Raw genomic sequence first — 26,379 nt, 5'->3', positions numbered from 1 at the left:
GCTCATGCTGTGGCACAGTGGGTTAAAGCCCCAGCCTGCAGTGCCAGCATCCCATATGGGTGCTGGCTTGCATCCTGGCTGTTCCACTTCCAATCCAGCTCCCTGCTAAGGCACCTGGAAGGCAGCAGAGGATGGCCCAAGTGCTTGGACTACTGCATCCACGTGGGAGACCTGGAAGAAGCTCCTGGCTCCTCACTTCAGATCAGCTCAGCTCTAGCCATTGCGGCCATTTGGGGAGGGAACCAGCAGATGGAAGACTTCTCTCTCTTTCTGTCTCTACCTTTCTCTGTAACTCTTTCAAATAAATAAAAAAAATAAATCTTTTAAAAAATCCTTTAGGACTGCAAGAAAGATATTTTTAAAAATGAAAAATAAGAGCTCTCCTCTACTTGTAAAATTGTGATCAACAGAATGTGGAAATGATTCACTTCCTCCCATTCCTGTTACTATATTATGCTAATAATTCTCTTCCCTTGCAGAAAGCAATTCTTCATCCCTCTTTATAATCTGTCCTTTATTCTCACCTTTAACCCTGCAAGAAAGGAAAAAAAAAAAGCAAGCATACCTCATCATGGCAGTGAGAAGCAATGGATTCAAAGATTCCCAGCTTCTGGCCAGGTCAGGGCTGTCTATCATTACAGTAAAAGCCCTCAAGGCACAGAGTCTACAGCTTCTGCTCTTTAATCTGTCTTATAGCTAAGGTCACCCTCCTAGTTAAAACTACCTTACAGCTCTTGAAGCAACTTTCTCTCATGTGTTCCTAATGGTGATAAATGTCCACTCAGGACCTGCCTCGCACTGTTAAGCCCACTCATGAACTCACTCTTGAATCTTATTTTTCTAAAACAACTGCCCTCCCATAGAGCTCAACTACACAGGAGAGGCTGACAAGAGCAACACCAGGTGGGGTTTCATTTGCAGCACTAAAAGACTCAAGTACATTTCACTAATTATCATAGATAATTGCAGATCTGTATCAACTGAAGCACTTTTGGTGCCTCAATAATAAATGTGAGTTAAGAGTACACCCAGATTAAGGTGACTAGGAACAAAGGAACTGAAAATGTCTCAGACAAGACTATAAAAAAAGGCCCTGTAACACAGAAACTTTGGGCCAGTGTCGTGGTGTAGCGGGTAAAGCTGCTGCCTGTGACACTGGCATTCCATGTGGGCACCAGTTAGAGTTCCAGCAGCTCCATTTCGATCTAGCTCCCTGTTAATGTGCCTAAGAAAGCAGTAGAGATTGGGTCCTTGCACCCACCTGGGAGAACTGGATGAAACTCCTGACTCCTGGCTTTGGCTTGGCTCACCCTTGGCTGTTGCAGCCCCTTGGGTAGTGAACCAGCAGATGGAAGATCCTGTATCCCTTTCTCTCCCTCTCTCTTAACTCTGACTTTCAAATACATAAATAAATCTTAGATAAAAAAAAGAAAGAAAGAAACCTAAAAAGAACATCAAAAATAATCACTTCTAGGCCTTTTGGCCAAGATCAAGAGCAACAAAAATAGCTCCAGGGGCCAACTTTGAAGTGCAGCAGGTTAAGCCACAGCTCAAGACATCAGCATCTATACTGGAACACTGGTTCAAATCCCAGATACTCTACTTCTGCTTCGGATCCAGCTCCTCGCTAATGTGCCTGGGAAGGGAGAGGAAGACGGCTCTAGTGTTTGGGCTCCTGCCAACCGCACGGAGACCCAGATGGAATTCCTCTGTTGTGTGTGCATGTGTTTGTGTGTTTGCATGTGTTTCCATCTCTGTCGCTCTGCCTTTCAAATAAATAAATCTTAAAAAAAAAAAAAGCTCCAAATGCCTAAGTTACAATATTCAATGCCCATTTTTCATAACCATTGCATCTACAGCACAGATGCACATCCACTTATTGGCTCTTTTTTCCAGGTTATTTCAAGTTTTTACATGATGGTGATGCCTCATTGGTTGTTACAATGGATTTTATCTCAGAAAATCTAATTACTCACTTGCAAACTGCTAAAAGAAACTAATGGCTTAAGTACCACTTTAAACTTTGCTTTACTAGAACATTTGATAATAAGTCACTCTAATGACACCAGGCTAGGAAAACATGCATACACACAAACACTAACCAAGACTGGGCACGACCAAGTCAATAAATTATGTACTCACACAACACAATTACTAAAGTCTAGGACAGACATGTTGTAGGCAAGATCTTTCTCTGGGCTTTAAAAATAGTCCTGGAAGTGTTTTTTCAGTCATCCACCAACATAAAGAAATGACTGGCATGGGCAGCTGGTCTCCACCAGCACCCCCAAAGCAGATGGGAATGTGTGCCCAGTTCCCCTTGGCACACCCCTCCCCTGTGGGTCACAGTTACAGTGGACAGGCTGCACCCTGGACGCCAGCTCTGCCCGGGCTGTGCCTGGTGGCATGGAGGAGGGCTCACTTTGAAGAAGGCCTCCATGAGCATCTGGTCAGGGTGCAGGTCCTTCCAGTGGAGCTTCTGGTAGGCACTGTGGAAAGCGTACAGAATGAACTCTGGCATTTTGGGGGCTGTACAGGTTTCGCAATAATGCATCAGATGTAACCGAAGGGCTCCTTCATCACCTGGCAACAGCTTATCTAAAAGTTAAAAGGAAAATACAGATAAAGGTCTTTGGTTTACCAATCAATCAATCAATTGCGCAAATCTGGACTAAAAGCCAAAAATCTAAGGTTCTAGATATTTACCCAATTTCAAGGATTCTCATGTACCAGATTAATACTAAAGAAGGGTACTTTAGGGGCCGACACTGTGATACAGCCAGTTAAAGTCCTGGCCTGAAGTTCCAGTATCCCATATGGGTGCTGGTTCTAGTCCCAGCTGCTCCTCTTCCGATCTCACTCTCTGCTATGGCCTGGGAAAGCAGTGGAAGATGACCCAAGTGCTTGGGCTCCTGTACCCACGTGGGTACAGGGAAGAAACTCTGGCTTCGGATCACGCAGCACCGGCCATTGTGGCCATCTGGGGAGTGAACCAGCAGATGGAGGACCTCTCTGTTTGTCTCTACCTCTCTCTGTAACTCTGTCTTTCAAATAAATAAAATAAATATTTTTTTAAAAAAGAAGAAGGGTACTTTATTAACATGAGTAATCGTAATGACCGAATGGTGTGGAGGAAATAGTTGGGGTAATAAGTTTCTCTACAAAACTTCTAAGTATATGCTTTTAACTCAAATTTGCTTCTGGAATCAGTTGCCCTTAGCACGTATGTATTCTCATGGATTTACTGCTTCATTCACTTAGCACCTTGTAGGAATCCAATATTCCTCAAAAGGGTATGTTCCAGAAATTTCTCAAGATGACATACAAATAGGCAATGGGTACATGAAAAAATGTTCAGCATCACTAGTCACTATGCAAATTAAAACTACAATAAGATATCACCTCATACCTGTTAGAATGGTTTGATCAAAATGGTACAAGATAAAGAGCTGGTAAGAGGGTGAAGAAAAGAGAATCTATACATTGTTGGTGGGAATACAAACTAGTCTAAGCATTATGGAAAACATATATTTAGAGGCAGGTTCCTCAAAAAACTAGGAATAGACAGTATTTGAAAAGAGAATGGCTGCAAATATTCTGTAACTGAAAAACTCAGAGCAACCTCACAAAGTACATAGATGTTACAAATTTAACAGTAAACAATTGTATTAGTGACCTTTCTTTGACCACAGGTAACTGCCTACCAGCTAAAGAAAATTAAATAAAGTAGCAAAACAGATGTCAAAGTCTGAGCAAAGGACTTAGGGGAAAATGGAAACCGAGCAGAGACACAACGTCCTCCCACCTTGGAATCTCCTGTGCAGTGAGTCCACAGAGTCGGTGAACAACTGCACAATGCTCGAAGCCACCACAGCATCGCTCTCCAGCCACGGGTAATGTCGCTGCTGGCTGCTTCAAAGAAAAGAACACAGACCTCAGCAAGTGCCACAATTACATTACTCCAGGTAGCAGAGTCTAGGCCTGGGCCAAGTTCTAGAAAACCCTAACACACACTGAGACCATTTCAAAGGCATAAGCTCCTGCAGGGGAACCGTAGCTTGCAGCATTACCCATGCACTTTTTTTTACCTCCTCTCCTTCCTATCATGCACTGCAATGCTGCCAAGCTTCAGAAGTGTGCTATCCACATTCATAGTCCCCTGTGCTCACCATTACACCACGGAACCCAATCTGAAGACATATGCTATCTAAACAACTCCTCCTCTACTGACATCTTTTTGTGGCCAATTCACGTCCTTGAACACCTTGGTAACAATTCAAATGTCTTAGAAAAATACTCAGATGTGGCTTCAACAGATTTTTCTACCCAAAGCAAGGATAAAATAAAAAAAAAATGCATGTAAAAATAAGATAACCAAAAATTGACAGGAAAATAGTCAAAGAAATTCTGTATGTGAAGATTTTAACTTCTGACTCTTGTCTAAGATTTAAGTTCCATTAATTCTCCATGCAGATAAACACACAGCCTGCACTGTGGTCAGCAGTCTATATAAAGACATTATAAAATCCAGAAGCTTGCAGATAACTCAAGGGTAGCCCTCTAGCAAAAGCAAAGAACCAGAGCCTTTTATATTTTCCCCAAGGGGCTCTTGAAGCAACATGGGTTCATATAAAGAGTTCTGAAATGCAAGTCAGCCAAAGGCCTGAGCTCCAGCCCCAGCTTTGGCACTAACCAACCAGCTGGGGGACTTAAGACACTCCTGTGCTCTGAAGTCTTAGGACCAAATCAATGTTTCTGAAAATGTCTTACATAAACTAAGCTTTCCCACTATCGTAATTCTGCTAAAACTCCTGACAGTCACCCAGCTACCTTGTAGAAAAACACTGTGTGCATTCTTTTAGGAACAAAAGACTCCTAAGACAACACTTGCACTTGGACAGCTCTACGCCTCTAAGCATTTTAAATGCTCAGGAAAAAAATGCTTTCATTTAACTGCAGAGACCCAGGTTTAAAGAGTAATTCCCACCCGCTAATCCCATAGCCAACTCAGTTCCAAAAGGAAACCTGAGGTCAGGTAAAAAGCTGTTAGCTCCTTGTCACATTGTATTATCGAAACCTAGGAGAAACCTTAGGAGAAGTGTCCAGTTTTCTGAAATTAAATACACAAAGTCATTCAACTTCTTTATTATGGCAAACTAGAAAGCAACATCCAGCTGTTTCCAAAAATTAATATCAAGACAACATCTGTGCTAACCCAGTGACTAACAATTCCATACATAGAAGGTGTCTGAAGCTTTGAAAAGAAGCGTTTTCAAAATTGAAATATCGCTTGTCAGTTAAAGTTGTAAATTCACCATGTTACCAAACCCCATTAGAACTTTAAGAAGACAAATTTCAAAGGACTCTGAATATGTGAAAAATCTGTTTACCTTTCACTGTCCTCTAAAACCAGGATCCATGGCTTAAACAGTGCAATGATTCTTGAATGCAGGGATCTCAGCACTAAAATAGCAAAATTTTCAAGACAGAAAATAAGCTCATTGTTTGTCAATATCAATGGTAACATTATATAAAAAAGTCTACTTATCTGTAGACTCACAAACCTGTTAATATTCAAACAAAATGCTTAGTGTAACTTAAGTATGGTTGTGATTTCATTTGCTACCTGTGAACTGAGGAATTTTTTATTATAACACAATGCCATGGATAAATTCATAGCATACTTTTTTTTCTAAGCCAAGTGGTTAAATATTCACAGCCTTTTCATCAGCTAAATAAATATCAGGAAGAGGAACTGGAGACAGATCCCTATCTTTCTGCACCCTACCCTGTGAAGGAACAAGCTGCAGCCTGCACCCCACCTTCCCCAGGTAATACCTGAATGACACACATACAGCTCACAAGTGTGCTATGTATTTTCCATTTCCTCTCCTTGACAATCGATATCAATCTCCTAATGAGTCTACTCAAGCCTCTCTAATGGAAGGTCAGAACACCTCACTCACATCGTACTAAAAGCACAGTACCTGATTTGCTGTTAGCAGATGGGTCTTGGGCCAAGGAGGCCATTTCTGAGTCAATCAGCCTTTTCACAAGATAGCCCAAGAATGTCCTCACGTCAGCCACATAAGGACTCCATTTTGAGAATAAACCAAAGCTTTTAAAGTCCAACTTGGATAACCGAAGTTTATAGAAAAAGTCTGAAAGCCACTGTATTGTCTCCATTACCTAGAAGAGATAACCAGCAAAATATGCTTATTGAATGTCTACTTTTCTTTTTAAGACTGATTTATTTATATGAAAGGCAGAGTGACAGAGAGGGAGAAACAGAGAGAGAGTTAGTATCACATTAACATTAGTTAGTATCACATTAACATTAAACATGAGAATTGTGTTGAAGTAATTATAATGCATTGACTGTGACCCTTAGAATCTAATGTATTAACAAATTCCTTCAGAGAGGGGCAGAATGAGAGACATCTTCCATCCACTGGTTCGCTCCCCAAATGGTCACAAAAACCCGAGCTGGACCAGGATGAAGACAGGAGCCAGGAACTCCATCCAGGTCTCCTATGTGACTGGCAGGAACCCAAGTATTTGAGGCCATCTACAGCCTCCCTTGCACATTAGCAGGAAGCTGGATCACAAGTGTGAAGCAGCCGGGACTCAAACCAGGCACTCCAATATGGGATGCCAGCATCCCAAAGTGGTGGCTTAGCCTGCTGTGCTACAATGTCCACCCCTGAATGTCTACTTTTAGTAGAGTATTATGACAGTCTACGATGGGCGTCCAATAGGTCTTTACCTTTATAACAGAGCTGCAAAGATAGAACGCATATGGGAAAGCAATCACTGGGTTTCCAACTCTTTTTATAAAACAGAACCATTATTTCAAATAAACTCTCACGTGAGCCCACATCAGATAGAAGTGGACAAAACTGACAGGTTGAAGGGACAATGCATGGAAACTTGACCAGCGGTGCCAGGGATGAGTTCGATGGGCAAGATGAGAAGGGAAGGTTTTCACAGGGAGGGCACCTGGCCTCATCTTGGACATATGGGCAAGAAACTAGAATCCTGGGACCCGCAAGGGAGGCATGGGGAAAGAAAAGGACCAACAAAGAAACACACAGGGCTCTCACAGATAAAACACAAAAGCAGTTTTTTAGATAGGATAGTATTCAAAAGCAGCTCTTTAGGTCACTTAAACTGTACTGCAATTGTTTAAAAATAATGAACAGGAAGAGAAACAGAAAAGAAATGTATAAACAAGACCAAAAGCGACACACCTGCTCATCAGACAGGAGAACATGTGAGGAGCTTTGAAGCACGGTGCTCTCTGCAGAAGCTGCCCCCTGCTGGCAGCTTGTGGCACAGCAGCCCAGGGCTCTCAGAGTGGCTTTCCAGCACTCGGGGCTCAGCAACTGCTCCGCAGAGCCTAAGCACCAAGGACAGAGAAAGCAAGTCAGCAACCTTCCTGACTCACATTGAAGGATGCATGTACTTTAAAAGTGAATGAAAAATTACAAGTAAAAGTCGAAAACAAACCCACGGTGCTACCTGTGGTGAAGACAGCAAAGTAAAAGAGCTGACCACCTAGACATTTGGCTTTCCTCATTCCTTATCACCCTCCTGGGAGGGAGCAATGCTGAAGCCACTGGAGCTCAAGTCCGGTGTGAATCCCACCCTTTGGCCCTGGCTGTGGAGTAGTCACAAGGTGCCACTTTCCTGGCTGGAGGGTAACAGCTACCTAGGGAGGGGCATGATACAAACAGCAGCAGCAGCACGAGGGAGACCGGAAGTAGAACCGAACTCCAGAATCTAGACTCCCACGAAGGGTCTCTTACCAGCCCTTAAATTCTACTCCTCCAATGGGCAAAACCTAAACCAAAACCCAGAAGCAACACTGAAAAGTAACCACCACAGGCCAGTATTCTGAACTAGTTCCAGCGCTGCTACTGGCAAAGCACCACGCCAGAGCACAGGAATGATACCTCCCCTAAAGTACTTTCCACAGGGTAACAGACATTGGCAGGAGCAAGCCAGGGGAAGGAGGATGGGGACCGCTGCTACCTATCCAGCGTCAGGCATCTAGGGGACAGTGACAAGTCTGTGTTCCATGGGTACTTTGTTCTGGGCCTTAGAGAGAAGCCTGAAATCAAGCCATCAGTGGGGGAGTCATGCTTGCCTCAAGGATGGCAGCAAAGCCAGGACTCAGGCAGGGAGAACAAGTAGGACAGAAGAGCAGAGGATGGAACCCTGGGACCATCAACATCATAGTCAGGGAGGAAGGGGAAACAGGAGCCCGTAGGTCATAGAAACTGAGAAGTGTGATATTTTTATTCTTTTTTTTTTTACTGACAGGCAGAGACAAAGAGAGGTCTTCCACCTGCTGGTTTATTCCCTAAACACCCACAACAGCTGGGGTTGGGCCAGGCCAAAGTCAGGACACTGGAATTCAATCCATGTGTCCCATGTGGATGGCAGAGACTCAAGTACTTGGGCCATCACCTGGCACCTCCAGAGTGCACATTAGCAGGAAGATGGATGGGAAGCAGAGTGGGGACTTGAACCCAGGCTCTTGGATATGGTGTGCAGGTGTCCCAAGTGGCATCTCAACCACTGCACCAAATGTCCACCCCAATATTGTTATTCTTATCTTTTAACTGAATTACTTTCCTGGTAAGTATAAACTTTCAGCTAAATGCAAGTCAATGGTGGCCTACATATGCAGTTCACAATCTGTTTAAAAGATTTCAGGGGAAACCTACAATTCATACTTCATCAGATTTTGAAAATTCAGAACAAAAATGAGCCAGGCACATACTCATTAAAATGATAAACATATTTCCTACCACCATTCTCCACCCATTCTGCAACTTGCCCCTTCAAGAAATAATTAAAGCTTGAAGTGCTGTGGAAAATGAAAGACCATACAATGCAGGATCCTTCAGTAACCCAATACAATGGACCATTCACTTACCCATTAAACAATTTCTAGTAAGTAACACAAAAATATGATATAAAATAACATTTAGTTTTTCATTACATCTAGCATAGTAAAGTTGTATGAAAAAAAGTAAAAACTATCTCATTTATCAAATTCCAATGAAATTACTTCCTAGTGTAATTCAAAAAGTAAAAAGTACTTCACTCTTTATTCCCCCTCTGATTTCCAACGTTCCTATGGAAAAATACAGGAAAGGGGGAGAGAAATCATGGGAATATGGAAACTTTTTGCTGCTCTTTTCCTTGGCAACTATAAATACAGACTATCATTATACCAAGATAAAGAGAAAAAAAATAGGGTGGGAAAAAAATTCTCAAAGAGATACCCACTATTTTGAACTACTGAGAAGCTAACTGGCATATGAAATATTGTCAAAAGGCAGCTTCCTCCCCTGCCACATGTGTCACCTGTGGAGGAGGAAGGTCCTTTCCTACCAACTCCACTTGAGGACAGCAGCAAAGTCAAGGTAAAGAGTCAGGTGCATGACCGTGGATGTCGCTGCTTTGCCCAATCAGGGCCCACTCTAATACAAATGACCATCTGAGAGGTACCAACGTTTGGGACACTGTTGACCAAGTCCTTACTTTTTTGGGTTATGAATAGAGATTCTGAACTACCGTATTCATCCTGTTTTTACATTTTTAGGTGACATCTGTAGAATGGCAAGTATGACACTGAATACTCACAGGGATGGGGTTAGTCAGAATTACACAAAGACACTTACTTTGCATCAGCAGCCTGAGAATGTCACTGTACTGGTCAGGGAACTGGTACAGAAGGAGGTAAGTCCAGTGCTTACAGAAAAGATTAAATGGCATCAAAATATCTTCTTCTGGTTCAAGGCCCCAGGCAGTAAGTGCCAAATGAATGGACTCCAGAAGCCTGGTACGATCAGACAGAGGAGGTTTAGTGGCGTTTAACCATTGCTTAAGATCGAACTACAAAGAAAAAGAAACAAGAAGCAGTTTTATTTACACTAGAAAAGTGAAGGAGAGAGAGAACTGTGCAAGTTTAGTTACAAAGCCAAAGATTACCTAGCATTCACCTTTTTAGAAAAACTGAAACTACAATTTATACACAAGTACATAAAAGAAGTTACGAAGTTCTGTTGCAACCATCCTGCTACATTCTCAGGGATCTCAGAGGCACAGTCTTGTGAGCTCTGTGTGTTTTTTTGCTTAGTTTGGTTTTGTGTCATTTAAAAACCTTATTGACCATTCATTATTGGTTTACAATTTTATTTTGTTCCTGAAAGATCCATACACTTTTATCTTTCACCCCAAGGTCTGGATCAGAAATTCGATGTTCTCCTCTGCTGGTCCCAGTGCAATCAACAAAGAGTCACTTTATGGAACCATTTCAATTTAACAGCCATGTTTCTGAGTCTTTATCAGTTCCCTATCTCAGCTCATAAAAATTCACACTATTGAATCCCAAACTATAAAACATGTTCTTCTCCATTATAGACCAAGATCAGTTTCCAGCCCCTAAAAAATGCCAAGATTTTATTGCTTCATAAATGTCAGAGAAATATAATTGAAGGCAAAATAGCTGAAGCTCTGAAATTCTCAACTAGTTAAGTAAATTCATTGCCTTGGTCTAACACAGTTAATATTCTATTCAGAATGGGGATAAAGCAATTTGCTTAGATCTGGCTTATTCTAAACATGACAGACTCTGATATATCACAACTCACTTATCAAAACACAACTTAAGCATAATAAATTTAGTATAAATTTAAAAGCAGGCTGTACGAAACTACTATTACGAATTTTTTTTTCCAAATCTCTGCAGTTTTGAAAGAAGGCTTGGAAACAAGGTCCTCTGTATCCTGTATGGACTAAGAATAAGACTACCTGACACAACACAACCAACATCCCACCTCCATAAAGGATGCCTGAAGATCAGGCCAAATGTGAAAAAGGTTTCTCAGCGATGTTCTTTCTGGATATGAACCTTCAGCAGTCTCTCCTTTTCTATGGAGTGGGAAGCAACCATCATTTCCACATTTCAACAACATCGGAACTGAATCACAGCTCACCTTGGTTAGCAGCATGAAAATCATATCACTGTTGTCCTCGCTTAGAAACCTCACCACTTTCTCATAGAGCTGTATGAACTCTGCAGGTGCAGCATTGGGAGTGAAGAACGGGGACAAGAGGGAGCAGAGTCGTCTGTTCTTCAGGATGGTCTGAAGCACTTTCCTGCATTCTGATTTAGTGCCACTGATAAACACCTTGAAATCAAAGGGTAACAAGTCATCAAATTCTCTCCCTTCCTCAATATTTACTTATACAAGCAAGTTTTAAGGGTAAATAAGGTAAGTACAACTTTTTATAAATGAAAGTGTGAAGCTGTCATATGTTCTCCCTGATTAGTGACAACTGAATGAACACCAAAAAGGAAACCTCCTGAAGTGAAATGGACATTATGAGAAATGGTGACTTGATCAGCATAGCCCTGACTGCTAATGGACAACTTAATACATTATCCCTCATAGTATTTTTTTTTGTCTGTTCTACTTAATATGACTGGTTTAATTCTGTAATTATCACACAGTTATTCTTAAGTGTTGAAAATTAACTGAAATGTGATCCCTGTTAAACATAAAAGTGGGAATAAGAGAGGGAAAAGATGTATAATTTGGGGCATGCTCGGGCTGACTTGCCCCAATTGGTAGAGTTAGAAACATACCAGGGGATTCCAATTCAATCCCATCAAGGTGGCATGTGCCAATGCCATCTCACTATTCCAAGTGATCAATTTCAGTTCACAATTGATCATAATGAAAGGACTAAGAGTCAAAGGGAGCCCATAAACAAGTCTAGTATCTGCTAACACTAACCGATAGAATAAATAAAGGGGAGAGTGATCCAACATGGGAAGTGAGATACTCAGCAGACTCATAGAATGGCGGATGTCCTAAATAGCACTCTGGCCTCAGAATCAGCCCTAAAGGCACTCGGATCTGGCTGAAAAGCCCATGAGAGTATTTCAGGCATGGAAAGCCAAGGCACTCTGGCAAAAAGATCTCTGTGAGTGAGATCCCAGTGGAAAGAACAGGTCTTCAAAGAGGGAGGTGCCTTTCTCTGAAGGGAGGAGAGAACCTCCACTTTGACTATGACCTTGTCTAAACAAGATAAGAGTCGGAGAACTCAAGGGGCTTCCATAGCCTTGGAAACTCATGACTGGTGCATAGGGAGATTATTGATGCCATAAACAGGAGTGTCAATTTGTAAAGTCAACAACAGGAGTCACTGTGCACTTACTCCTCATGTAGGATCTCTGTCCTTAATGTGCTGTACACTGAGGCTTAATGCTATAACGAGTACTCAAACAGTATATTTCACTTTGTGTTTCTATGGGGGTGCAAACGATTGAAATCTTTACTTAATGTACACTAAACTGATCTTCTGTAAAAAAAAAAAAAAAAAAAAAAAGAAATTATCAATTCCCAACTTGACTCTCACTGGGATTAAACATGACAATAGGTCTGATCTGATTTCATCATCATTTTAAAAAAATCATCTATTATTTTTCACTTTATGTTTCTGTGTGGGAACAAACTGTTGAAATCCTTACTTAAGGTATACTAAGCTGATCTTCTGTATATTAAGATAATCGAAAATGAATCTTGATGTGAATGGAAGGGGAGAGGGAGTGGGAAAGGGGAGGGTTGTGGGTGGGAGGGACGGTATGGGGGGGAAAGCCATTGTAACCCATGAGTCGTACTTTGGAAATTTATATTCATTAAATAAAAGATAAAAAAAAAAAAAGACATTTAAAACTAACATAGATAAGCCATCACTTCCAATAGAGGCAATATTAAAAATCATGGATCGGCCGGCGCCGCGGCTCACTAGGCTAATCCTCCACCTTGCGGCACCGGCACACCGGGTTCTAGTCCCGGTCGGGGTGCCGGATTCTGTCCCGGTTGCCCCTCTTCCAGGCCAGCTCTCTGCTGTGGCCCGGGAGTGCAGTGGAGGATGGCCCAAGTGCTTGGGCCCTGCACCCCATGGGAGACCAGGAGAAGTACCTGGCTCCTGCCATCGGATCAGCGCGGTGCGCCGGCCGCAGCACGCCGGCCGTGGCAGCCATTGGAGGGTGAACCAACGGCAAGGGAAGACCTTTCTCTCTGTCTCTCTCTCTCACTGTCCACTCTGCCTGTCAAAAAAAAAAAAAAATCATGGATCACCAATTAATCTGATTTGGATAAGCCACACGCAGAAAATTCTAAGTTAACCATACTATAAAACGTTTAAGAGATTAAAGTAATGGGTAGGGGTCAACTTGTAGCACAGCAGATTAAGTCACCACTTGTGATACCAGCATCCCATATTGCAGGGCCAGTTCCAGTCCTGGCTGATCTGCTTTAGATCCAGCTCCCTGCTAATGTGCATGGGAAGGCAATGTGAAAGATGGCCCCAACCACCCATGTGTGAAAATCAGGTTGAGTTTCCAGCTCCTGGCTCTGAGGCCTGACCAGCCCTGCCTGTTGTGACCATGAGATCCCCTCTCTGTGTCACTCTTCCTCTATTTCTCTGCCTTTCGAAAACATACATACATACATACATACTAAATTTTTTTTAAAAAATTATTTAAAATAACGGGACATTTGCAGTATGCCTACCATGATTACTAAATAGGTTCTGCATGAAGTTAAGAAAATGAAACTTCTAGGTTTTATTAACACATGCCTTTAAAAAGCTAACTTTTGGGGCCATGCTGTGGTGTAGCAGGTAAAGCTGCCACCTTAAGTGCCAGCATCTCATATGTGCACCGGTTCAAGAACCAGCTGCTCCATTTACGATCCAGCTCTCTACTACGGCCTGGGAAAGGAGTAGAAGACGGCCCAAGTCTGTAGACCCCTGTACTCGCGTGGGAGACCCATAAGAAGCTCCTGGCTCCTGGCTTCAGATCAGTGCAGCTCTGGCCATTGTGGTCATTGAGGAGTGAACCATTGGATTGAAGACCTCTCTCTCCCTCGCTTTCTCTGCCTCTCCTTCTTTTTCTGTGTAACTCTTTCAAATAAATAAATAGATCTTAAAAAAAAAAAAAAAGCTAACCTTCACAATCAATATAATATATCCTCAAGATAATGTCACCTTTTCTTAAACATGGTTCTAATGTGAATGTTTAAATAGTCTGAGAGTCAGGAAGGCTCCAGTAAGGTTGATCTAGGCAAAAATAATAAAAGGATAAGAGTAATAGGTTTAAAATTTTATCTGCTATATGGCAAAAGTACAAAATTTTAAAAAAATGACAAATTGAAAAATGCATTTATGACATATATCCAGACACCAGATCTGAGGAGCTCTTTCAAAGCAGTCAAAAAAAACAACAAAAATCCAACATAAGAGAAATCAGAATATATATATATATATGATCAACAATATGCAAAGAAACATTATCAGTTCTTAGAAAAATACAAAAGAAAAGAATAATAAAATACCACTTTCCTTATCAGATCAACAAACTTTAAAAACAATGATAATCCCTAGTGATGGTAATGATACACAGAATAATAAACTCAAACATTTCTAGGATAGCATACATTAGTGCAAACTTCCCAGGAGGGCAGTATGACAATACACAGAAACTGCCATACAATACACACCAAATATATGGTATATATTTATAGCAATCATACTTTTAGGAAATCATTCTAAAGAGTCCAAAACAGTTCACAAAGGTATATAAGAATATTTACCTTGGCCTTACTGAAGCAAAAAAGGACCTAAATATTCATCAAAAGAAAAAAAAAATCCATCCAGAGTACTGGATCAATACACTATGACACATCTATATCATGGAATATTTTGTGCAGACATTCAATTTCATGATATAGGTCTGTTTTTATTAATAAGAAGTAATGTCTAAAAGATGCATTTAAGTGAAAAAAGGAAGTTACAAAATGATATGTGCCCACTTTTAAGTATATCTGTATTTATTTAGATGTGTATACATACATCTAAACAGATAGATATGTGTACATGTATACACATATATATCTATGCATACAATAATACATATCTCTTTATTTGTGTAAGAATGATACATTATGTTTAAATATACACACAAGACCAGTTATAATAAAAATATTACCTATGTAATAAGTATTATCAAGTAGTTAGAATAAGGAGAAATTTTTCTTCTTTATACTTCCTATACTATCTGTACTGCTTCTAGTAAGTACATATTAATTTTATGATCAGGAAAAAAAACTCCTTAGGAAAAAAAAATCTATTATAATACCTGCTCAGTATCACTTCCTTATAAGCATTCAAGAAATAAGTACTCACTCAATTAAATTTGGGTGAGCATGCATGGGTAATCTGTCTTCACATATTTTTCAAACAAGTGTCTTTCCTTTCTTTTTGATACATTTCATAAATCTGCATGGATACTTTGTCCTTGCCTTTGTTAAATATACATAGAATTAACTGCAAGCCAACTAGACAAATAAATGTTGATGGAGGACAGCAGCAAGGAGGCAGAAGTGGTGAAGCAAAGGAGCTCTGAGTGTGGTCAGCAGCTGGGATCCAGTCTCAGTTCCAGCACTCACAGCTCTACTCCTTGGCCCTGTCAGTTAATCTTTTAGAGCCACTGTGAGGATGAGATAAAATAATGAACTGCACAGTATCTTGTAAATCATAAAGAACCTCAAGAATGTTATTAACACCACCAACAGTACATGATAAAATCAGATGTCTCCCCAGACCCTCAATGTGGATAATTTAATCTCTTACATTTTATATGACAAGCAAAATTCTATACCCATAATTCAAACTATATCTTTTTTTTTAAGATTTATTTATTTATTTGAAAGGCAGTGTTACAAAGAGAGAGAATCATCTTTCTGCTGGTTCACTCCCTAAAGAGCCATAACAGCCAGGGCCAGAGCAGGCCGAAGCCAAGAGCCAGGAGCTTCATTCAGGTCTCCCATGTGGATGCAGGGCCTCAAGCTCTTGGACCATTTTCCACTGCTTTCCCAGGTACATTAGCAGGGAGCCGGGTCAGAAGTGGAGCAGCTGGGACTTGAATTGGTATGCATAAAGGATAGATAGCTTTACCTGCCATGTCACAGCACCAGCCCCTTCAAACCACATCTTAAGAAGCTAAAAATTCCAAGGAGTTCTGACTTAGATAAAAATTCCTGGTCGGCGCCGTGGCTCAATAGGCTAATCCTCCGCCTTGCGGCGCCGGCACACCGGGTTCTAGTCCCGGTCGGGGCGCCGGATTCTGTCCCGGTTGCCCCTCTTCCAGGCCAGCTCTCTGCTGTGGCCCGGGAGTGCAGTGGAGGATGGCCCAAGTGCTTGGGCCCTGCACCCCATGGGAGACCAGGAGAAGCACCTGGCTCCTGCCTTTGGATCAGCGCAGTGCGCCGGCCACAGCGCGCTGGCCACGGCAGCCACTGGAGGGTGAACCAACAGCAAAGGAAGACCTTTCTCTCTGTCTCTGTCTCTCTCTCTCACTGTCCACTCTGCCTGTCAAAACAAAACAAAACAAAACAAAACAAAACAAAACAAAACAAAACAAATTCCCAGTCTGTAATGTAAGTCTGATGTCAGTGCCTGGTGTATCCAGTGAAGACACAGCAGGGACTCACTGTATCTCAAGAAGGGCAGAACAAGCTTACCTGTCCCAGGATGTCAATGCATGAAGTAAAGAACTGCCTTGTGGGAGGATGACGCTGTGTCTCCTCACTGACATAATCCACAACAGTAAAGAAAAGGCTGATGCCAACTTTCTGGACCCCAGGTGTAGGCTGCAACTTGTAGGCATTCACTAAGGCCCTGTGGGAAAATGTTAGGCATGACTATTAGTCCACAGGAAAAGAATTCATATGGTGAGTGTTTGACACTTTTGTTTCTCAGGTAATACCCCCAAGAAATGTCACTTCAGAAATGTTTCCAGGGGTAAATGTGTATCTTCCAACGCTACCCAATAACCTATTTTCAATACACAGCAATAATTTTATGCTCTATTAGCTATATTATAAGGACTAATTAACATTTTTATTTTTACTGAAATTTTCCATATTTTGTATGCAATTTATTATTTAGCATTTTATATTTCTTTATATATCTTTTTAAACACAAGAACCCGGATTTCCCTAAATTTTAAAATCTGAAACACTAACAAAGAAAAATATTTTGAGTAACGTGTTAGAATAAAGATACCCTAATTCTCACTTTTTCCAGTAAATGAAACTTCAACCTCTTGCTCACCCAATTTCCTTCTCTTCCCAACCCTTAAATTCAATCCCCCAGAGGACTCAATGTCTCCACCATACTTCCTCTAGAACCAAATGTGGAGTCACCTAAAGTAAAAGGCAGAGAGGCAACCTCTCCAATCCCAAGCCATGACCTGGGAAACAAAGTGGACACTGCCAGTAGGCCAGGGGCTCCAATGGGAAGCCCTAACGGTCAAATGCAGGTTTACAACTATATTTGTGAGCCCTACCTCCCCTAAGCAACTTTGTGGTGAACACTGTTCGATAATCATAGCTGACAATGATTACTTCCTGGGTAAATAAGCCTCTGCCATGAAACTGAAGCATTAAATCTCTCCGGAACTGAATTTCAATGCACTGAATCAACTCATAATTCAGAGGTCAGCAAACTTTTTCTGCAGAGTCAGATACTAAACACTTTATGTTTTGGGGCCATAAAATCTCTGCTGTCACAAATAGTCAACTCCACCATTAAAGCATAAAATGCTTAGACATTATAAATAAATGTGTTGGTTGTATTCCAATAAAACTTTACATTTAAAAATGGAAAGCAGGTCAGATTTGGCTCAAAGGTTGCAGCTTGCTGATCTCTGTGCTAATTTAATTAGCGTGTGGCCAGGGTAGGAGAGTGGCAGTACCGTATGTGGTTATTATTCACAACAAAATCACGTTTTAAATTACAGCATCAAAGCTTACGTAATCAGGTTCTCTGCGTGCACGGCAGCTTCCACCACACTAAGGGATGGCGGTTTTGACGCTTCTGCTTGCAGCTGCTTCACTTCTTTTCGCAAAACATGGAGCTGTTGGCTAATCGCTTCATTTTTACACATACCTTCAAACTAACAAAAATTAAAGCAGTCAACAGGCTTTTCATTCCCCCAGATGCTTCTAGAACAGGTATTTTATTACAAATACCCTGAGCATGTGATGAAGAAGATCATTTTACAATTAATATTATAATTTAGCACAAAACTCTCAGCTGAACCTGAGGATCAGAAAGTTTTGGCCAAATACTATTCAAGAATTTCAGATTTTCCATAAAGAATCTAACTTAAATGAATTATTTTCTTTAAAAAATACCAAATTTCAAATCTATAAAAACTGGTATCATCTTGAATTTGATATTTATTTTATCAATGGTTCAAAGTCTTTCATAGGATTAATTTCTCTTTCCTTTATGTGTCAACTCTTCAAATCCTCATCAAACAGACCCAATATCCCACCACTGAGACTTTTCTCCACTGACCACCAAGCCACGGAGTTCTCCCATCCCAGCGTGCACGCACACACACACACACACACACACACACCTTCTTCCAGTCCAAACACTCAGGTACATGTGTGCCTAGCATGAAAAAGTATAGCTCTTAATGAAACAAGTGCCATTGGGAAAAGAAATTAAAAATACATAATTATAAAATAAACAACAAAATAACTTATAGGAAAGTGCTCAGACACCTGCAGGCCAAGGAAAGGGCAACCGACTAATACAGTGGCTCCTGAAGATTAATCTTTGATGAAATTTTTGTTGGTTCTCAGGGAAGATATAAAGAGAATTTATTGTGCTTTTAAAAAACTAAATTTATTTTCATTTAAAATCCTGTTTAAGACTGTATCTTTCCTACTTGAGGAGTTGTCAACACACCCTTTCCCTAACTGGTGGTTACCCATGTGATAACTGGTTTTATTCGTGAATTTTCAATGTCCTTTTCTGATTGTGGACAGATACACAGGCAAGGAGAAGACACCCTACACACAGGCTGCAACACAAAGATAAAGACAGATGACAGTTGTGGAGGATAGGGGACAGGGACAGAAAAGGGGCCACCTGCCTAGGAAATTCTGGGACAAGACTAAAGATGATTTTTTTAACTTGAATTTTAAAATAACCACCCCATATTACAGACATATTAAATTAAGTTTGGCTATGATAAAAAAATTCTCAAATTATTGTCATTTTCTAGTCTACTTATTTTTGATCATTGCTCCCATCATTGTTCAAAGTTTTCCTTCTTCTACTAGAACAGAGGTGAAAGAGATTGAATGACTCCCACCTCTTAAAGACAAGAAGTTATAGACAATAGAACAAAGCAGTATGGGGGAAGCTCCTCCACTTGAGTCATTTTAAGTAGACAAATAAATTAAACATCCTTCAGTAAGGTTTTACAATAATGAGAGGCCCTCAGTGGGTTTTTTCCAGCTTTCATTTATAGAAATGAACAAATCTTTCACATGATAATAAATTTTGGGTCTAGCAAGCATGCCTCACAATACTGAAGTACAACAAAAGGAACCTAACCATAAATCATCCCATTTCCTCAGGGAATATCATTGAATTTTTAAAGGCTTTTATAAGGATGGGATATCACAGAAAAGGCATTTCTCTCCATAAAATATATTTGGCTTTTGTATGCCCCAAACAGGCTATATATAGTTCAAACACTTGCAGATGGCTGGAAATTTCCAGGACTTTCCTTCCCAGAAAGATTCTACTAAGCAATAAACATGTTCATGATACAATGGGAAATCTTTATAAGAGAGCCATTTAAAATTGTATTTAAAATATAAAATTATGTTTCATGACGCTAACTTAAAATTAAACTCAAGAGTGATCATGATGTTAGGATCACGGATTCTCTAACCATCAGAAAAGAGGGCAATTCCCGTCACATAGTCTTAGGAAATGGTATGCATGATCATTTAAGCGAGACTTAACTGTCAGGATCACACACTCAGAATCACACCCCTAAACTTCAGAAAGAGGAGCTAAAGCAACTAAAGGGAAATAGCCTGGCAATACTGAATGGGAACATGGCCTTGAATTTGGATGGATGCAGGTGTGTACCTTGACTGAGCTACTTGGCAAGTCTCTTAGCATCTCTGGACCTGCTTCTCTGGGTACAACATCACTGTGGAACACTGAGTAATGTAAGCAAAGCACCTAAGCAAGGGACAGAAGTGCTTGGAAAGGGGCTGGGAGAGAAGCGAGGGACTGCAGCACCACCATCTCTACTGATCCCCAAGACAGACTGCCTGCGAGGCATCTGCATTGGAGTAAAATGTGAAGTGAGCAATGTGTAATACTCAGGGTGAGACTTTATGGAAAGTGTTAAAACTGTTTAGACTGGCCAAGGGTAAGTACATTCAAAGACTGCCTGCTAATTCCAACTTCCATATCTTTCACAAATCATAGCAACAAAGCTCCTACAAGTTGTGAAGGAAATAAATCTAGAGTTGTTCATTCCTTCAAATGCATCCATTCTGTGGCACTGACTGTGCAAGGCATTAACAGTATAAATGTGAATTAAGGTCCCTGAACTCATGTAACTCAAAGTCTAGTAACAGCTATAGAACTAATCACAACACCTAACAGCTTTAACAACCTAATGACTGGCAGGGTATTAAGGGGTATCCACCTCACACCAGGAGCCATGCTACACATATAGGTATTGACATGAGTAAGAACAGAAGCCCTCTTCTCAGAGTTCAGTCTGGCAGGAAAAAGGAGCAGGTGACTATAACAGCTCTTAGGCACAAGCTGCAACGGGAGGAGGGAGCACCTCACTCTGACTAGCACAGTCCAGAAAGGCCCCAAGAGGAGGTACGGTCTGAACCAAGTCTTCAAGGCTAAGCAGGTAGTCAGAAACAGATGGGAGGAGAACAAAAGCAGCATGTATGTAAGAACAAAAGTATGAACCTGTGTGTTTTGCTTGGGGTCATGGCCTACATGACCAACAACTGAATGTGTGGTAAATGGGAGAGATGGTAAGGATGCTGCTGGGGAAAGATCAAGAACAGATTAAGAAGGGACCCAAGAGTTCTATTTCTTTCAGCTACCAGAGAGCAAATGTGGATCTTCACCTGAAATGTGATCAGATCCGTGTCTATGGTGATAGAGTAGAAAATGGACCAGAGAGGGGCCGGCGCTGTGGTACAACGGGTTAACGCCCTGACCTGAAGCGCCAGCATCCCATGTGGGTGACAGTTTGAGACCCGGCCACTCCACTTCTGATCCAGCTCTCTGCTGTGGCCTGGGAAAGCAGCAGAATATGGCCCAAGTCCTTGGGCCCCTGCACCCGCATGAGAGACCCAGAAGAACTGGCCGTTGCGGCCAATTGGGGAGTGAACCATCAGATGGAAGATCTCTCTCTCTCTGCCTCTCCTCTCTCTGTGTAACTCTGACTTTCAAATAAATAAATCTTCAAATAAAATATGGACCAGAGAAAGAGACTATGGACAGGAAGCCTAACGCCGCAGTTCAGGGGAAAAATGAGGTGGGCCTATCCTGGGAAGCAGCAAAAGAAACAAAGAGAAGGCCACCTATGAGGGCAAACTAGTATTTAGGGGGAAGCACTACAAGGGAGCAGCTATGCAGATGAGGAGGGGTATAAGTAAAGATACTGATGCTAGGCCTCCATCAGGGGAGATGAGGTAGGCGGGGGGACTAAAGGAAGAACAGGTGTGAAGTATGAAGATGAGCTTAGCTTGGGACCTGTGGTATTTGAGCTACCAATAGAGTATTCAAGCTGAATGTTAAGAAGGCAGGGAGAAATCTAGATCTGGAGGTTTTCAAGAACAAACTCTGGACTAGAGAAACAACAGGAGTATCAATAGACAATTAAGTGGTTCTGAACCTTTTAGAGGTCACTGACTAATCTGAGGAGCTACTGAAGCTACGATTTCTCCTCCAAAACTGTAGAAGGACTTTCAGGGACTGCAGAATGAGTGAAAGGAGATGATGTGCTATGAAGCAGGGGATTGGGAGGAGAACCAAGCACAGCTAGTAGAGGAAGGGTTGTGCTAAAGAACAGAAACTCTGCAAACGGAGAAGTGGTCAGATTCAGGGGTCAGAGATTCAGGGAGACTAGAAGCAGCTTCACGAAGTTCAATATCACTCAATAACAGAAAGAGGTTATGCAGAATCAAACTACTGCATGCACCCATGAGCTGGTCACTGAGCACAGGTATCCGGAGGGCTAAGTTTTATACCACACACTCTTTGCAGGACATACTCTCTCCCAGTGATGCTTCATGACAAATCATACACACTCAACTCACCTTCCCTATCCTCCACTAACACTTCTCTTCCTGAAACAAAAATTATCCATAACCAAAGTTGTCCCTTTGGATAATGGATGGCTTCATATTAAATTAAAATTTTTGGTCAAAAATTAGAGCAAATCTAATTCACTTGCATAAACAATGTCCAAATTTCACGGCAGTAAGTTTCAACTTTCCTGTACCTTGCTCTTGGCTACCAATGAGTGGACAAAAACAAAACAAGCAAACAAAAAAAACAAATCACCAGTTCCCAAAGACATCAACAAGCAAGTACTATCCAGGACACTCTCAGTTAGCAATTACTATGTAACTTCCCAGAGAAATCTCATTGAAGCCTCAGACTACCACAGCTGTTCACTGTCCTCATGCCTTAATTCCCCCGGCACTGAATTATCAGAAAAATATTGCTGCAGTAGACATTACTGTTGATATTGAATTTCCAGGACCCATCAGTGGGGTTCTCAAGCTTCTGGATCTTCCAAACAGAATTGAAAGTCGAGGTACTGGCCAAATGAATACAACCAACAGATAATCAAAGCCTGCTTTAAGGGAGCAGGCTTAAGCCTAGCAGTTTAAGATGTCCACATCCCATAGCGGAATGCCTGGGCTCTATTGCTGGCTCCACCAACACGGACCCTGCGAAGTCACAGTAATGGATCAAGAATCAGGATTCTCTGCCTCCCACATAGGAGATTTGAATTGCACTCTGCTACTGGCTTTAGTCCCAGCCTAGCTCCAGCTATCACAGGCATTTGGGCAGTGAACCAGAAAATGGTAGCTCTCTCCCTCTGTCTCTCTTTGCTTCTAAAAAAAAAAAAAAAAAAAAAAAAAAAATCTGCTTTAATAAGCCTGAATATTTCTAATGAAGCTTTGGTCACAAAACTAGCCACTTTTTCAAATTCTTTAGACTTCCTCTATAAAACCACCTTTTCCCCTCTGTCTCCTTCCTTAATTTTACCCCTCATTTAAAAGCAATACTAGCAGCTGCCATTTTTTCTTTGGAGGAAAAAGTACTTTGGCGTCGGCAAAAACATCTAAGCCAGCCTTACATCAAGCGTTCTTGTCATAAACCATTTGTGTTCTGACCTTCCTCCCAAAACAAGGACTTCGAAAGTGTGTTAGAAAAGGTGTGCCAGTCTATTTCAGAACTAATAACGCCAAAGAATATAAAAGAAATTTCAGTTCAAGGGTTCAGACATATGAGACAATGCTCCCTTTTTCAGAAAAGACACAAGCCACTAGTAGGCTGGGAGTTAAGCTCCCTGGCCTGCCCAGTGGTATTTTTCCACTGCAGGACCCTGAGAGTTAACAGAAGGTCAGGCAAAGAGATCTTTGGCTGCAGCAGCAAATATCTACAACTCTACACAGAGCAGCTGTCGGTCAGAATCAGAAAAATACGGGGGGCCAGCACTGTGGTATAGCAGGTAAAGCTGCCGCCATCCCATATGGGCTCCAGTTCAAGTCTTGGTTGCCCCACTTCCGATCCAGCTCTCTGCTGTGGCCTGGGAAAGCAGTAGAAGATGGCCCAAGTCCTTGGGCCCCTGCACCCGCGTGGGAAGACCCAGAAGAGGCTCCTGGCTCCTGGCTTCAGATCAGCCCAGCTCCAGCTGTTGTGGCCATTTGGAGATTAAATCAGTAGAAGGAAGACCTCTCTCTCTTTCTCTGCTTCTGCCTCTCTGTAACTCTACATTTCAAAGAAATAAATAAATCTTTAAAAAAAGGGGGGGGAGTTGAGATGATCATTGCCTGCCACAGCAGCCCTGAAAAAAATAAAGAATTAGAAAAATATGTCTCTGAACTTATCTCACCAGGCAATTATAAGAATGTATTTTCAAAGAATTCCCTTCTCTATATAGATTAACAGCCTGATAAAGACATGTAGTTCCAAAAAATGGAAAAAATACCATCTTTCTGTAAACACAGATTGGTCATAAGACCTCCTCCTTTTATTATAACTATATCTCTCATTTTTTTCTCTCCAGCTCAAACTCCACTCTAAGTTGGCCAACTTTTCTTGCAGCTTTACTACTGTAGCAAGTGATTCTTAAACACTTGTACTTTGGTCTTGTTATAGCATCAGAAACCAGGGAAAAATACTCCAAAAAAACTAACTTTAAAAACACCTAGCCGGGCTGGCGCCATGGCGCACTAGGTTAATCCTCTGCCTGTGGCACTGGCATCCCATATAGGTGCCAGTTCTAGTCCCGGAAGCTGCTCTTCCAATCCAGCTCTCTGGTGTGGCCTGGGAAAGCAGTAGAAGTTGCCCCATAATGATAGGACTAAGAACCAAAGGGATCACATAAACAATAGTGTCTGCAAATACTAGCTGATAGAATAAAAAAGGGAGAGAATGATCCAACATGGGAAGTAAGATACACAGCAGACCCATAGAATGGCAGATGTCCTAAACAGCACTCTGGCCTCAGAATCAGCCCTTAAGGCATGCAGATCCAGGTGAAAAGCCCATGAGAGTATTTCAGGCATGGAAAGCCAAGACACTCTGGGGGAAAAAAAAAAACCTAAATGAAAGATCTCCGAGAGTGAGATCCCAGTGGAAAGAATGGGTCATCAAAGAAGGAGATACCTTTCTCTGAAGGGAGGAGAGAACTTCCACTTTGACCATGGCCTTGTCTAAATATGATCAGAGTCAGTGAACTCAGGGGGCTTCCATAGCCTTGGCAGCTCATGACAAGAGCCTAGGGTGATTACTGATGCCATCAACAAGAGTGTCAATTTGTTAAGTCAACAACAGGAGTCACTGTGCACTTACTCCTCATGTAGGATCTTTGTCCTTAGTGTGCTGTACATTGAGATTTAATGCTATAACTAGTACTCAAACAGTATTTTTCACTTTATGTTTCTGTGTGGGAGCAAACTGTTGAAATGTTTACTTAATGTATGCTAAATTGATCTTCTGTATATAAAGAGAATAGAAAATGAATCTTGATGTGAATGGAAGGGGAGAGGGAGTGGGAAAGGGGAGGGTTGCGGGTGGGAGGGACGTTATGGGGGGAAGCCATGGTAATCCATATTCTGTACTTTGGAAATTTATATTCATTAAATAAAAGTTTAAAAAAAAAAAAAGAAGTTGCCCCAAGTGCTTGGGCCCCTGCACCCGCATGGGAGACCAGGAAGAAGCATCTGGCTCCTGGCTTTGGATTGGTGCAGCTCCTGCCATTGTGGCCATCTGAGGAGTGAACCAGTGGATTGGAAGACTTTTCTCTCTGGCTCTCCCTCTCACTGTCTGTAACTCTACCTCTCAAATAAATAAAATCTTTAAAAAGAAAAAAACACCTAGCAAAGGAGAACTCAAGGTTTAAGGAGTCTCACATGTTTACAATAAGATGTAGGAAAATAAGCTGGACTCACCCTGACTTATGAGACAAATTTCTTCACTTTAAATGCATTCAACTATGTTGGAAAAAAATCAGAAATAAAATTTGAAGGTAATACAAAATAGAGTAAGTAAGAAAGATTATTTCAGAGATGACATTTGAGAGAAAAGTCTCCTAAGGAAACTGATTAACAATACACTGGGACAGCTAAAAGGTGAATTTGAAAAAAACGAATTGGTGATGGAGGATTTCTGACAATCAAGGATGAGCAAAAGTAAATTTTCTCCAATTTGCAAAAGCTAGCTACAAAAAATAGTTATTATTGTGCAAATGAAGGTAGCAACTGTCTCCAAGTGCTTCTTTCCCAGCTCAGAGAGCACTGAGTACAGCAGTTACAGTGCTTCGGCTCTGCAGCCAGACCACCTGCGCCCGCCCGGCTCTGCCACTCACTGGCTGTTACCTTTGGTAAGCACTTGCCCTCTCTGTGCCTTTATTTCCCCATCTGGAAAGTAGAGATAATAATACACACCTCATAGGGCTGCTGTGAAGATAAAATATGTGAGGTAAAATGTTTAGACAAGGCCTAGCAGGAAGTAAGTGTCATGACATATTAGCTTAAGCTAAACTATCATTGGGTCTGTGAGGTTATAAGCAAGTGAACTTAGGATATCACAGATCCAATGCCTATCTATAGTTCTGGAACAAGAAGGTAATTCTAGAGAGGCAGTTAAATTTGTAATCATGTTGCTCATATCACCTCTCTCCCTGTCAGCAAA

The 26,379-nt window shown here is 41.4% G+C and overlaps 1 protein-coding gene across 4 annotated transcripts in view; it reads right to left on the bottom strand.

Annotated features, from left to right (window-relative positions):
- EPG5 (ectopic P-granules 5 autophagy tethering factor) overlaps window positions 1-26,379 on the bottom strand; it is a 110,979-nt gene that overhangs the window by 21,561 nt on the left and 63,039 nt on the right. For 2 of the 4 annotated variants that reach the window (XM_070050250.2, XM_089305196.1), the window contains 9 exons: window positions 17,904-18,046; window positions 16,611-16,767; window positions 11,013-11,207; window positions 9,696-9,909; window positions 7,251-7,399; window positions 5,988-6,189; window positions 5,391-5,463; window positions 3,806-3,912; window positions 2,423-2,598 (listed from right to left, as the gene is read on the bottom strand). In XM_070050250.2, the coding sequence (XP_069906351.2) occupies window positions 2,423-2,598; window positions 3,806-3,912; window positions 5,391-5,463; window positions 5,988-6,189; window positions 7,251-7,399; window positions 9,696-9,909; window positions 11,013-11,207; window positions 16,611-16,767; window positions 17,904-18,046 (1,416 nt within the window). The remainder of the gene's footprint in view (window positions 1-2,422; window positions 2,599-3,805; window positions 3,913-5,390; window positions 5,464-5,987; window positions 6,190-7,250; window positions 7,400-9,695; window positions 9,910-11,012; window positions 11,208-16,610; window positions 16,768-17,903; window positions 18,047-26,379) is intronic. The other 2 variants (XR_016214042.1, XM_070050251.2) reach the window with 2 other exon arrangements.

Source organism: Oryctolagus cuniculus, chromosome 10 (genome assembly GCF_051225735.1).
Source record: "Oryctolagus cuniculus isolate XC-2025 breed Fujian yellow rabbit chromosome 10, ASM5122573v1, whole genome shotgun sequence".
In the NCBI taxonomy this organism is placed as follows: Eukaryota; Metazoa; Chordata; class Mammalia; order Lagomorpha; family Leporidae; genus Oryctolagus; species Oryctolagus cuniculus.
The sequence above is the reverse complement of the archived record's forward strand: the minus strand, read 5'-3'. Positions and strand labels throughout refer to the sequence as shown.